Source organism: Protopterus annectens, chromosome 10.part0 (genome assembly GCF_019279795.1).
Source record: "Protopterus annectens isolate FY-2018-M chromosome 10.part0, PAN1.0, whole genome shotgun sequence".
NCBI classification, from domain to species: Eukaryota; Metazoa; Chordata; order Ceratodontiformes; family Protopteridae; genus Protopterus; species Protopterus annectens.
The window spans coordinates 19,457,888-19,472,843 of NC_056744.1; the positions used below are offsets into that span (position 1 = coordinate 19,457,888).

General features: G+C 43.8%; 1 protein-coding gene across 7 annotated transcripts in view; it reads right to left on the reverse strand.

Moving 5' to 3' along the window:
* The window catches only part of LLGL2 (LLGL scribble cell polarity complex component 2), a 2,451,001-nt gene that overhangs the window by 1,410,725 nt on the left and 1,025,320 nt on the right, over positions 1-14,956 (reverse strand). For all 7 annotated transcript variants that reach the window (XM_044084955.1, XM_044084956.1, XM_044084957.1 and 4 more), the window contains exon 12: positions 9,238-9,305. In XM_044084955.1, coding sequence (XP_043940890.1) covers positions 9,238-9,305 — 68 coding nt within the window. The remainder of the gene's footprint in view (positions 1-9,237; positions 9,306-14,956) is intronic.

Sequence of the window (14,956 nt, forward strand, 5' to 3'; positions counted from 1 at the left end):
GAAAAAGGGATCCCCAATGGGGTACTTAGCTTTAGAAGACTTCAACTTTAATTCAGAAACGAAAACTCAGGTAGCGGCCGACAAGCACTCGTGCGATCTGCTTCTATTTCGGGCTCCACGGCAAGAAAGACTGATGTAATGGTGTCGGCTGCCTTACTTTATACCACTGAAGACCTGACGTCAGTCCTCAAGCGACAGCAACCGACGCAAAAATACTAAGTCTCTGGTATTCAGGCCGGCCGAGGGCTACCCTGCCAGGGATAACCCAAATGTGATGACTGCAACAGTGAAACACAAAGAACATCAGAGCCGGCTAGGGACCCTGACAGTCGAGAATGGAGGTATATCAGACACCGATGGCCTCTCACTTTTAATGTTGTGGTCCTGCTGCTCTGAAACTGAATGGATCGGAAAGTACAGTTGTGTACACTTACCATAAATGTAGATGTTAGAGTGTATTCACTGTTGCAGTTATTACATTTGGATAATCTGCTGGCAGGTTGCCCTCAGTCGGCCTGATTAACAAAGTCTTGGGTCCTGCGTCGGTTGCTGTCCCTTCTTCCATGACGTCAGGTCGTCAGGGGTATAAAACATGCAGCTGATGCCATTACATCAGTTTTTCTTGCCCCAGATGTCAGGTGCCCCCCAAATGGCGAGCAAATAAAATTAAAAACACAAAAAATATATACCTCCAACCAAAAGCAAATGCATCAAAAAGGCTTTTAAGCATAATAAAAGAAAGTAGAGGTATAGCCAGAAAAAAAAGGGGGCTGGAGGGAGGGTAACCAGGACTGCAACAGTGAATACACTTGAACATCTACATTTATGGTAAATGTAGACAACTGTACTATGTTCTTAGTGTTTCACTGTTGCAGTCATTACATTTGGGTAGATTCCCAAAGCTATGGTTGGCAGGAGGAAATTATACAGTATTAGGACCAGTTATAAGGCCCTGCAGGACAGCAGTGGCAAAGCCAGCTCTGGATTTAGAGAAAAGTGGTAAATGGTAATGTTTAGTGAAAGTAGGAATTGAGCTCCAGGCAGCAGCTACTACAATGTCCCTGGTAGGAACACCTCTGAGAAAGGCGGTTGAAGTAGATGCAGCCCGGGTGGAATGGGATCTGATCCCCTGGGGGATAGTTTTTCCATGGTGGTTATAGCAGAAATGAATACAATGGCTTACCCATTTGGAAATGGTTTGCTTTGAAATAGCCTTTCCCTCTGCCCCTGCAGGAAATGCTACCAGCAGTTGATTAGATTTTCTTTGAGATTTAGTCCTGTTTAAGTAAAATCTAAGTTGTCTGTGTACATCCAATAAATACAGAATCCGCTCCCCCTTGTTCTTTGGATTGGGAAAGGAAGTTGGCAAATGAATGGTCTGATTAAGAGCCACACTGGAAACTACCTTAGGCATGAAGGATGGACTGGTCCAGAGAGATACCCTGTCCGCATGAAAAATGATGAAAGGCTCCACTGCCATAAGAGCCTGTAATTTGGAAATCCTTTTAGCTGAAGTCACTGCTAAAAGGAAAGCTGTTTTCCAGGAGAGAAATTTTAATTCTGAAGTAGCAGCTGGCCTGAAAGGAGGGAGAGTGAGTTTCTCCAATACAAAATTAAGGCCCCACGCAGGGGTTGGAGCTCTCCTCGGTGGTCTTAAGTTTTTGGCCCCTCTGAGATATTGATTTAGCAGAGGGTGAGAGAAGAGGGGAGGTTCTGTGTTGTAATGAGCTGAAATGGCTGAGGCATGGATTTTTATGGAAGAAAAGGACAGGCCCTTGAGAAGCATCTCAGTTAAGTATTGCAAAATCTGAGGAATGTTGGGCACTGCTGTGCGTATCCCTTGAGATTGATTCAAGGCACAGAATCTTTTCCATTTATCAGCATAGGATTTTCTAGTACTAGGTCTTCTCGCCTCCAAAATGACATCCATCACAGGTTTGATGAGGGATGCTAAGGGCGAATTTAGGTGATTAGCCACGCTGCAAGATTCAACGTTTGCAGCTGTGTGTGCAGAGTTTGGTTGTTCTGATGAGACGGTAAGTAAGGTGTCCGAGGGCAGGTGCCACAGTGGAAGGTTCGACATACTGCGCAGGAAGGGGGTACCAGTGTTGGCGAGGCCAGTCTGGAGCAATCAAAATCATTTTTTTGTCCTGTTTGACTTTTAGTAGAACTTTGGAGAGCAGAGGGAGAAAGGCATAAACTGATAGGCGGTTCCAGCTGAAGGGCAGAGCATCCACTTTCCAGGCTGTTTTGTGATGAGTTCTTGTGCAAAAGTTGTCCAACTGATAGTTCTGGGGTAAGGCAAAAAGATCTATGTCTGGGCTCCCCCATTTGCGTGTCAACATGTTGAAAATTCGTGGCTCCAGTTTCCATTCGTGTGGGTCCATGTGATTTCTGCTTAGTTCGTCTGCCAGAGTATTCAGCTTTCCTGGCAGGAATTGAGCTTGTAGTTGTACTTGATAGCTCAAGGCCGTGTTCCACAATGCCATGGCTAGTCTGCAGAGGAGGTAAGAGAGTGTACCCCCCCTGCTTGTTTATGTACCACATAACCGTGGTGTTGTCAGTCTTTATCAGTAATTGTCCTGGATGAAGGAAGTCATTGAAGGCTATCAGTGCATCCTGTACAAAAGCATTTCTTTTTGATTTATGTGAAGGTGCATTTGATTTGGGTTCCATTTTCCCTGAATGCACTTCCCTGTCAGATGAGCACCCCATGCATAGTCTGATGCGTCTGTAGTTAGGGTTTGGTCGGTAGGGGGTGGTGTGAATGGCAGTCCCTTGTTCTGGTGGGAGGCCTCTGCCCACCATAGGAACTCTAGGCGCAGGCAAGGTATGATAGGAATCATTGTTTCCAGGCTGTGACAATGCTGACTCCATAGACTTTTTAAATACCACTGAAGTTTCCTCATATGCAGTCTTGCATATGGAATTAGAAGAATGCAGGAGGCCATGAACCCCAAGGCTTGCAGTAAGCAGTGTTTTTGTGGCCACCTCTTTGAAGTAAGTCACCAAATGAATTTGCTTTTCTGGCATAAGGAAAGACATCTGGGCAGTTGTATTCTAGCTTGCACTCAGGAATGTAATTTTTTGAGAGGTACCAGTTGTGATTTCTTTTCATTTATAGTGTACCCTAGACAAGTTAGAACCCTTTTTAGAAATGCCAGTTGTTTTAGAAGAATGTCCTTATTTTCTGCCTGAATTAGACAATCGTCCAGGTATGGATGTATTTAAATATTTCTTTGCCTGCAAAATGCAATTACTGGAGCCAGCCACTTTGTAAAGACCCTGGGTGCAGTAGATAAGCCAAAGGGCAGTGCAGAGAACTGGTAATGCAAGTAGCCTGCTTTGAAGCGGAAGTATCTTCTGCAAGATTCCCTGATTGGGATATGCAGGAAAGCCTCTTTTAAATCTAGAGTAGCCAACCAGGAATCTTTGCCTAGCATAGGAAGTAACTGAAGAGTCAACATCTTGAATTTTGGAATGTCCAGAAAGGTGTTTAGAGTAGATAAGTCCAGAATTGGACGCCATGATTTGTCTAACCAGGAAAAGTCTTGAATAAAAACCTTGTCCCTTTTCCTCTTCTGGTACTAGCTGAATAACCCCCATGCTCATGAGGGAAAGTACCTGTTTCTGGGCCTCTGCCCACTGATCTGGGGGCAGGTCTGGTCATCAGTTTGGAGTTGGCAACGTGTGGAAATGAAATCTGTATCCCTGGGATACTATATTTAAAACCCATTTGTCCTGGGTTATAAGTTGCCAGTTTTTTTGCATGAAGAGCCAGTTTTCCCCCCAAAGGGCAGCTAAAAGGTACGTGCTTGGTAAGTTTAGAGGGAAGTCATTGAGACTGCTTACCATAGGGAGGTGTTTTGTTGTTTCCAGATTTGGAGGAGGAGGCACCCCATTGCTTTGTTCTGAAAGTCCCTTGGGACTGAAACCTGGTGCCTTTGGAATGCCTGGGTTTGACTTGAGTTGCTCTCGAAGGAACTGGAAAGGACCAGTTCTTAGTAGGCCAGTGCCTACGTGGAGGTTGCACTTGTAAGAAATCTTTTACAGTTTGCATAGATTTAGCTTTATCTTGCATCTTTTTTAGAACTTCTTCTGCCTTACTACCAAACAGACGGTCCTGTTGTAAAGGAGTATCCAACAATTTTGCTTTAACATGATCAGGCAGAGTTTGCTCTTTGAGCCAAGCATGCCTTCTTAGCTCAGACCCAGTTACAGCAGCCCTGCAAGAGGCCTCCAAAGAATAAAAAACACATTGCAAAGTATGTTTTCCTACTTGTTCAGCTGAATGCAATAGATCATGTAAATCTTTATTTTCCACACAGTCAGAAATTAACATCATTTTCTGTTTAAGCAGTCCCATGATATGCTGCAGATATTTTAGCATATGAAATTGACAGTTTAAAGCCCTAATTGCTAAGGTTGCAGAAGTGAAAACCTTCTTACCCCATCTATTCAGCGCCCTGAAATCTCTATCAGAAGGGGTAGGATTTTTAGCAGTAGAAGCCTTAATGCCCTTGGGGCCCTGAGAAATGGTTTCAGGATCCGTAACGGGATTTCTGAAAAGGAATTTGTGGGAGTCAGGAATCCTGTAGCATCTGTCTGGCTTACAAGGAGCCAGAGGCAGAGAATCAGGAGCCATACTAGATTCAGAAAAATCATCATCAACAATGTCTAGAACAAGAGGTATAGCCAAAGGCCTATGCTGAAGAAGAAGAAAATCCCCAAGCCTCTTTTTAGATTCAGAAAAATCTTGACTTTCCCAGTGGAAATGTTCCCTTAAGGTATGTAAAGTTTCCCCAAAAGAAAAATCCTCAGGGGGAGATGCAGAAGGTATGGAATCCTCTGCATCAGAATCCTCATAAGTAGGAATAGACAATTCCTGTTCAGTGGAAGAGTCAGAAGAAATAGAATCCTGTTCAGAAGATTCATAATCAATATCTTGCCTAGGCCTCTTAGAGGGGGGGGGGGTTGGCTACCCCTGATCAGAGTTATTAAATCTTCAGCCATTTTGATAATTTGCTTTTTAGGCATAGGGGCCTGCACATGTGGCCTAGGCGTTGGTTTTTTAGACATAGATCAAGATTTTGGCCTTAGTTTTGAAGATGGAGTCGGTTTAATATACAAATCTGTAGGCCTGAAAACACCTTCAGAAGCCGATGCCTGCACAGCGGCTCCGGACCCATCCAAGGTAGAGACATCCGCGGGTTCCATAACTGAAGCATCTCGCGGCATACCGGACTCCGAATGGGTCTCAGTAGAGGCCTGCGAATCAGAAGTAGCGGGTATCAAGGGCTGTGACAGTGCCCGAGAACTGGCGACTGGCTTAAGAGAAGCGTCGTCTGCAGTTTCAGACCTCAACAGCCTGTCTCTTGTCTTTTTCTTTGTGTTTTTTAGGTATTCTGGTAGTCTGATTGCTAACAGATGCCATTTCTGGATAATTAAAGTGAGAGCCAAAGTATTTAGAAGCAGAAATGTACCGACATTTGATAGTGCGTTGATTAAATAGAGCACAGAACCAACAGCAAGATACGTCGTGGTCATGGCCTAGGCAGGGAATACAGTACGAATGAAAATCTTTATGAGGTATTTGCTTTTCACAAGAAATGCAGTTATTTACTTTTACTGACATCGGTTTAGAGCAAGAACAAGTTTCCCCAAAGGGTTACTTAGTTTTTAGTTGAAGACTTCGGTTCTGAAACGAGAAAACGAAAATTTCAGGAGTTGGCCGACCGGCACTTGCGAACTGCTTCTGCTTCGGGCACCGTGCGGCAAGAATGACTGATGTAATGAAGTTGGCTGCATGTTTTATACCCGTGATGACCTGACGTCATGGAAGAAGGGACAGCAACTGAAGCTGGTCCCAAGAATTTGTTAATCAGGCCGACTGAGGGCAACCTGCCAGCAGATTACCCAAATGTAATGACTGCAACAGTGAAACACGAAGAACATCAGGAGAGTGGAGTCCTGTGGGTGGGAAAGTTCCCTTGACCATCTGGGCAGAGGATGACAACAAACACAACTTAATTTGGTCCTTGATGAAGCTCCTCATCATCCTGTCTACATCCAAAGGTAACAGGCTTCAGGAGGATCTGGAGGATGCAGATGACTAGCCCGACCTAGCTGCGGATCCTGCCTTGGATCTGACAGATCTGTGGTCCCATGAAGGGGACAGGTTCCGATGTCTCGGATCCGATTTTCTGGAAGATTGTAAGAGGAGCTGTCTATGACTATCAAATCCAAGAATGCACTCTGATCTGATGGTCTGGAAGGATCCGGCAACTTGGATGGGCTGGATGGATCCGACAATGAGATTGGATACTGAGAGGGCTTGAGCTGAGACGGATCTGAGTGTCCCCAAAGCACCAAGACCTTAGATCTGAGAGGCTGACCCGAGGTTTTCAGAGCGGAACAGCCAGGATTTGTAGCCACAGAGGCTGGACTCGGATCCGAGGATCTGCAATCAGACAGCCTCGGCTTTTTCAAGATTAAAGGAAACCCTTTGGTGGGAGGAGGGCTTGGTGAGAGAGTCCAATGGCAAGGGACCACCCTGAGCCAAGCCCCTGAGAAGCAATTTGTTGCTGCCCTTTACAAGAACACTGGGGTTGAATGCAGCACAAATGTCGCATTCACCCTCCAGGTGGCCTGCTCCTAAACAGTAAAGACACTCCTCATGTGAGTCGGAATAAGGCAGTTTCCAGCCACATGAAGAGCATCGCTTGAAACTGGAAGTTTTCTCAGCTATAACCAGCACTCACTCACAAGAAAAAGGAGAGAGAAGAAGTTGTTTTTTTTTTTTTTTGAAAGGAGAAAGGGCGGGAAGCTGAATACCGCAACAATTGTAAAGAACAGCTAACTCCAAGGTGTGGGAGGGGAGGGTAAACTAACAAAGAAACCCTATAATACAAAAGGAGATCACTTATCTAACAGAGAAGTCTTTGTGGTCGGATCCGTCCAACACACTCAACAGCAAACAAGATCTGAGGGTTAGAGGTCAGCATGAGATTATGGGAAGGACAGGAGTCTGAACTCTGGATCTGTCCCATCAGCTGTCAGCTCGGATTTGAGACCCATCCATGATGAATAATGATACAGATAGCATCAAAGATAATGGTAGTTGAGGTGTTTTTGGTTCCTTTGGTCATTTGCACAGGTCAGGCATGTTTTAGTTGACCAGAGAAAAGGCTGTGGACTGCAGTTGAAAAACAGTTGAAGGATTTGATCTTGGAGGGGAAGACAGCAGGGGAAGGGTGGAATGAGCTGATTCTTCTGGTGGAACGAGACAGTCTGGGATTGCCTGATTTGAGGGGATATTTTTTGGGCAACACAGTTAAAGCTCTTATATGTGGCACAACCAGAAGACTGTGGTTTTGGTAAAGAGGAATGATGGTGATAAACGGGGAGGCTTAAGAAATGAGGAGAAATTGGAATTTTGGATGCAGACTCAGAGAATGGCAAATATCATGCAGAGTATTATATTCATAAAATAGCAGGGAGTATTCTAAGAACTAAACCAGCATGAGAATGGAGAAGAGAGATTCTGCCAATAGGGATGACTGTGGTTGGGGATACTGATAATGGCCAACAGGGAGCTGGAATTTATTGGAGAAAACTAGTGGGGGAACCAGGGTACTGGGAGCGGGTAATTGAAGAGGGAGGGATGGTGGAATGGGGGGAAGCCAGGAGTTTACTTGGACTGGAGGTTGGGAATTGCCTTCTCTGTCAAGGACTGGTGTCAGAGTATAGGCAGGAAGAGGGAAATGCGGGGTCCTGGGTGGGGACCAGCACTGGTGGAGTTTTTGGTGGAATCTGGAAGAAAAGCTGCCATTGATAGGGTAATGGTTGGTGGAGCATATGGAATACTGCATAATAATTATGGGAATCAATCAGAGGAGCTTGGAGAGGATTGGAAGGAAAGAGTGGATGGGGAATTCGCGGGAAGACAATGGGGGATGTATGTGCATCTCCTAAATATGCGACAGAGTCTAGAGGATTTGGGAACTTTGCCTAGAAGTGTTTGCATAGATGTTTTTGTACTCCAAGTAGACTCTAGGGAATTTTTCCTCAGGTGGATGGCCCATGTTGGAGGTGTGTTGGGCAAGAGGGAGGTGGCTGGGGTATGTTTTTTGGGAGTGTGGTGAGCTGGCCGACTTTGTGGATTTCCTGCAGACCACTATGCTGGAGATGATGAGTGAGCAGATTGGATTGACTTGGGAGATGATTTTTTTAAGCTACGATACAGAATTAAAATTGCCTAGACATAGTTAAGCTTTGCTGAGTCTGGTTGTGGTGGCTGCCAGGGGGCAATTGCTAGAGGGTGAAATTCGAAGTCTGGACCAACTTTACTAGAAATGGTGAATATAGTGACAGTGACAGAACTGGAATTCGGATCTTTGGAAAAGGAGACAGAGCGGACTACATGGAATATTGTTGGAACAATATATGCAGAGAAGGAACGCGGTTTAAGGGGCAGTATTTGAGTGAGCCATATAATGCTTAACTGACAATGACTGGATAGATTATAAGTGATATATAAAGTTTGTAGCTACAGTTGTTTCAATGGTGCCTGCGATGTACTATGTTTGCAGCTAAAGTGGTGTCGATGTTGTTTGTTTTTCATTTATATAAATGTAAGATTGCCTATTGCATACATGACAATTTAATTAAGATGACTATTAAAAACAGATCCCGAGCTGCGGTGGTGGTGCTGCGGTGGCGTTGTCGCCTCACACTAAGACGCTGTCCAGTTCAATTCCAGCTAGAGTGAATTCTGCGTGGAGACGTGCGTGAATGGGCGTACCTTCGTTGAAGGTTGTGCGTCAGAGCTGGCAACTCGGCACGCAAAAATCTACTGCCAATCATTAGAGGACCGGAGTTCCGCTGTGGCGACCCCTAACCGGGAAAAGCCTAAAGACACAACAACAACATTAAAAACAGATCCCAAGCTGCTAAATAAAGCTTGGGTCACCTGGACTGTAGTCAGGGATTTATCCCTCTATGTCATAAAAATGGGGTGATTGTTTCTTTTCTGTATTCACAACTACTATCCACTTATTTTTAATGCCAACTTTCAATTTTTTTTGTTGTTAATATGCCTGGACCTCCAATAAAAACAACTATGCTCAATACAAAAAATGTGTATAAAAAGAAAAAAAGTACATGAATTTCAATGCCTTAAGTTAAAATGTTTGGATCCAAATTAAGAACATTAGGTGGACTAAATCTGCTACTTACCCTGTTAAAAGCAAGTCCCTCTGTGGTGGGTCTGGAGCCACATTTTTGCCACCACTGATTGGCCACCGCTGAAAAAGTGAAACAGTACAGACATTAAATGCAGTGTTTTCTAATAAAATAGTGACTCTACATCAACAAAATAGATTTCACTCCCCTCTTAACAGCCAAGAACCCAAAGCACCTTTCTATAGAATGACTACAATACTTCAAGACAATGCCTATGAAAGACTTTGACCAGCCTGCATTGCCCTCCCAGCTAGCAATTCCTTCCCTGCTTAAGCCACCTCTTCCAGGCTCTCACATAGCTTAACAACTCCAACTTCCTTCATCAAACTAATATGAAATGGCTGTTTTCTTCAGCTCAAAGAACAAAAGTACACAAACGGCAAGTGAAGTCTGGCTGGTCTGTGAACTGAGCCACACATCTGGAAGTACTCTCATATGGGATCTTCCTTGTTTTGATGCAGTGCATATTAGTGCATTTGCTGTCCTGTGATGATCACCTACCAGCATTTAGCAAGTAATCAAATGTATATGCTAAAAATGGTCACCAATATGTAACAGCAGACTAATACCACCACCTTTACTCTTTCAACACTGAAAGAGAAAAGTTCTTTGGATAATTAGTACCCATGAATGTACATGTTTGGTTAGTGATTACTGCATACCAGAAAGACAGGATGCCACGCATGAAGAAGGTAAGGAATTTAGTTCAACTCCTCAAGCTACAAGAGGCACTATGGCAATTATCACAAAAACAGTTTTAATCACAGAAGTGGCAATGCTACCAGTAAAATGAGGGAAATAAACAGTTAAACATCATTCCTGAAAATGTAACTAAAAATACCTGCAATCTACAAGAAAGTGCCAAGTCTACAGTGCAAATGTTTTTTCAGTAGAAGCCTGGCAAATGGAGAAGCTGGACAAGAAAAGAGGGAAGTTAGCAGCCAAAGCTGGATAATCTATCTGGGAGGGGGAGTGTTGGTAAACACACAGTAAAAGCTTCATCTAGGAAAAAGCTATGTTCAGCTCTACTGCACTCAAACCTCATTCACCGAGTCTGCACACACAGAAAACAGCATAACACCATGTATATGGAATTATTAACTTACAGGAAACAGCAAAAAGTGTGGGTGTCAAAACCAAGTAAACAGGATGACAATATGATTATTATTACTGCAAGGGATGCCCGCACAAATTAACGGAGATAAATGCACATGATACTGGGTACCCTTCTTACTAGACAACTGCAGGGAATAATTCCTTGCAGTGAAACAATGTCCAAGGAGGATAGTAGTAAAGACCACTAAAACATAAAAGCACAAAGCTGAATTGTGTAGCACAATAGTGCCAGAGAAATCCTGAATCCTGATCCAAACAATGGCCGAGGAAGAACGGCGTTAATGAGGAAGTGCCATAACAATGACATTTGTTATGGAAACCACTGTACAACTGAATACACTTTTTACAGAAGCATTTTCCAAAGAGCAGTTAGCTGACCAAGATCAATATACAAGTATATGGTTTCATGGTCTAAATAAGCGAGCTTAGTACTCGTGAAAGCACTTACCATTTTTGTCCGTCTCCTAGCCTGAAGTTTTAAATAAATTTACTTTATACACTCTGGTCGTGTTTTGGATTAAACACTTTTCTATTGTATTTGATTTTATTAATGTTTTTAAAATGTTCACAAATTAAAAAATTGGTTTCATTCCTGAACATTGAGTTAGCAGGTTAAGTGCTACAAACCCATTTCTGTAACATCTGGTAGAAAGAACTATACAACAGAGACCAAAAGAGGAAATGTGGAAACTCTCTGAACACTAACTGGACTAGTGCAACTCAGCTTCAGAAGAAAAAGTATAGCTGTGTGTTTGAACAGAAGGAACTCTATGGCAAGGCATTCTTGAATGAATAGGGATTTAACTAACAGTCTTCTTGTCAGACCTCTACAGCAATCAAACATCCACTGATCAAGGTGACAGGTTAGTGCCCACACAAAGACATCAGAAACTCAGCTGTAAATGAATAACCACCACATTTACCTTTTGTTAAAAGCCGTTATCAAAAAATTTGCCCGAGTTATCCCCTCTCAAACCTGAGATACTGGATAACCAAAGTAGCCTACGCCCACTGAAAATGAAATCTAGTACTGACTGACAAAGAAGAAAGGCAGGTGAGAGCTTTTTTTTTTTTTTACAGCAATGATCCTATTTATTTGAATATGTACGATCATGGAGAGTGCCATCAAACCGTTCATGATAAGACACACTAATGTAACTCATTCATAAATGAATGGGAGATTACCAAGTAGAAAAAGTAAACCCAAACTATTTAAAGCGAGAGAAACTCAATGAGAGCCGGCAAGTTCAACAAAATCCTCCGTTTAATGAGCGCTTTCGGTGAGGACCAAGACATCAGTAACTCAGCTGTAAATGAATAAAGTACAGTTTTGTACCTACCATAAACGTAGATGTTCGAGTGTTCACCCTGCTGCAGTCATCACACTTGGGTTATCCTGTCGTCAGGCGGTCCCGCAGTCGGCCGGATTTCCAAAGTCTTGGTCCGAAGTCGGTTGTTGTCACCTCATCCCTGACGTCAGTGCGCCAGGGGTACATATACTGCAACCGACACCATTTTCTTCAGTTTTTCTTGCCCCAGATGTCAGGTGCCCCCAAAAAGGTGATCAAAATTAGTACGAAATGGTGTGAACACTGTACAAACACAAAATCCCTTCAGCTATAAGCAAATACATCAGTCAGGCATAGCAGAAATTTAGCCAAAAGATCAGAGGGGTTGGAGGGAGGGTAACCTGGACTGCAGCAGGGTGAACACTCGAACATCTACATTTATGGCAGGTACAAAACTGTACTATGTTCATCGTGTTACCCTGCTGCAGTCATCACACTTGGGTTGAGTCCCAAAGCTAAGGCAGGGTGGAGGTATCATAGAGGGTTAGTGGAGGCAATGAGGCCCTGCAGAACTGCAGTGGCGAAGCCTGCCCTGGACTTAGAATAAAGAGGTAGGTGATGGTGTTTGGTGAAGGTGTGTACTGAACTCCAAGTTGCAGCTTCTAAAATTTCCTTGGTAGGGACCCCTCTGAGAAAGGCTGTAGAGGTAGCCGTTGCCCTGGTAGAGTGGGATCTAATGGTAGTAGGAACTGGTTTCCCATGATGAGTATAACAGAACCGTATGCAATGGCCTATCCATTTAGAAATGGTTTGTTTGGATATAGCCCTGCCTTGAGAAGCTGTAGCATAGGATACAAAGAGCTGGTCAGTTTTTCTGAAAGCCTTAGTTTTGTCCAAGTAGTAACAAAGCTGCCTGTGAATGTCCAAGGAATGCAAGAGTCTCTCACCTTTGTTCTGTGGATTGGGAAAGAAGGTGGGTAGATGGATGGTTTGATTTAAAGCTACACTGGAAACCACCTTAGGCATGAAGGAAGGATTACTTCGTAGAGAAACTCTGTCTTGATGGAAAATGAGGAAAGGTTCCACTGCCATTAGTGCCTGTAATTCTGAGACTCTCCTAGCAGAAGTTATTGCCAGGAGCAGGGCAGTCTTCCAAGATGGGAACTGAAGGTCTGCAGAGAAAGCTGGTTCAAAGGGAGGTAACGTTAGTTTTTCCAGAACAAAGTTGAGGTCCCATGTTGGTGTAGGAGCTCCTCTAGGTGGTCTAATGTTTTTTGCCCCTCTGAGGAACTGCTTTAGAAGAGGATGTGAAAATAAAGGTGGATTCGTGTCGTAGTGAGCTGAAATAGCTGAAGCATGGATTTTAATTGAGGAGAAGGAAAGTCCTTTGTGCAACATCTCTGCTAAATACTGCAGAATGTGAGACAAATGAGGCTGAGTTGTGTCTTGGCCTTTAGCTTGGTCCCAGGCAGAAAACCTTTTCCATTTGTCCGAGTAAGCCTTCCTGGTGCTTGGCCTCCTGGCTTCCAGAATAACATCCAGAACTGCTTGTGAAAGAGGGGCTGGTTGGATGTTTAAAAGATTTGCCATGCAGCCAGGTTTAAGCTTTTTAGCTGGCTGTGTAGAATCTGTTTGTTTTGCTGCGTGAGCAAATAAGGTATTTGAGGCAATATCCATGGTGGGCTGTGTATCAATAGCGGGTACCAGTGCTGGCGTGGCCAGTCTGGGGCTATGAGAATCAGTCAAGGTTTCTCCTTTTTGACCTTCAAAAGAACCTTTGGGAGAAGCGGTAGTGGAGGAAAGGCATATGCTGTCAGGTTTTTCCAACTGAAGGAGAGAGCATCCACTTTCCAAGCTTGATGGTGGAATGTCCTTGTACAAAATTTTGTCAGTTGGTAGTTTCGAGGACTGGCAAACAGGTCTATATTTGGTAGGCCCCATTTTTGAGTTATCATTGTAAATATTTGTGGGTCTAGCTTCCACTCGTGGGGATCTTTGATGTTTCTGCTTAGGTCGTCTGCCAATGTGTTTTTCTGTCCTGGCAGGAATTGAGCTTGTAACTGGACTTGGTAGGCCAGAGCTGTGTTCCATAAGATTATTGCTTGCCTGCAAAGAGGGTAGGAATGTGTGCCCCCTTGTTTGTTTATGTACCACATTACTGTGGTGTTGTCTGTCTTTATTGCAAGTTGTCCTGGATGTAGGAGATCCTTGAAGGCTGTCAGAGCTTTCTGTACAGCTAGCATCTCTTTTTGATTTATGTGCAGTTTTCTTTGTTCTGCAGTCCATAGGCCTTGAATGCATTGCCCTGCCATGTGTGCCCCCCAGGCATAGTCTGAAGCGTCTGTTGTGATAGCTTGCCTGGTTGGGGGCAAGGTGAAAGGCTGACCCTTGTTGAGGTGACATGCCTGTGCCCACCATAGAAATTCCTGTTGAAGGCAGGGAATGAGAGATATCACTGTGTCCAAGCTGTGGCTGTGTTGAGACCATACACTTTTTAGGTACCACTGTAATTTCCTCATATGCAGTTTTGCAAATGGTATTATCAGAATGCAAGATGCCATGAAGCCCAAAGCCTGCAGAATTTTTCTTACAGTTAATTGGGTCTTTGTTGCCATTGTCTTGAAATACTGAGTCAGTTGTAGTTGCTTGTCTAGTGTAAGATAAGCCTTCTGGGCCTTTGTGTCCAAGCTGGCACCCAGGAATGTCATTTTTTGAGAGGGTACTAGTTTTGACTTCTTTTCATTTACTGTGTACCCCAGACAATTTAGTACATGCTTCACAAAAGCCAGATGATGTAAGAGCATGTCTTTTCTTTCTGCTTGGATGAGGCAGTCGTCCAGGTATGGATATATTTGAATTCCTTTTTGTCTGCAGTATGCAATTACTGGTGCCAGGCATTTTGTGAAAACTCTGGGCGCAGTAGATAAGCCAAAGGGCAGTGCACAGAATTGGTAATGGGTTGAACCAGCAATGAAACGGAGGTATCTTCTGCAACTTTGTCTGATAGGGACATGCAGGTATGCCTCCTTGAGGTCCAACGTTACCAGCCATGCTTCCTTGCCCAACATGGGAAGTAGCTGCTGTAGTGTTAGCATCTTGAATTTTGGGACTTGTAGGTAAGTGTTTAGAATTGAAAGATCCAGAATTTGTCTCCAAGCATTGTCCTTTCTGGGTACTAGAAAGAGCCTTGAGTAAAATCCTTGGCCTTGCTCTTGAATCGGTACCCGTTGAATGGCTCTCATGGCCATGAGAGCTGTAATTTGTTTTTGAGCCTCTGCCCTTTGATTTAGTGGCAGGTTTGGCATTCC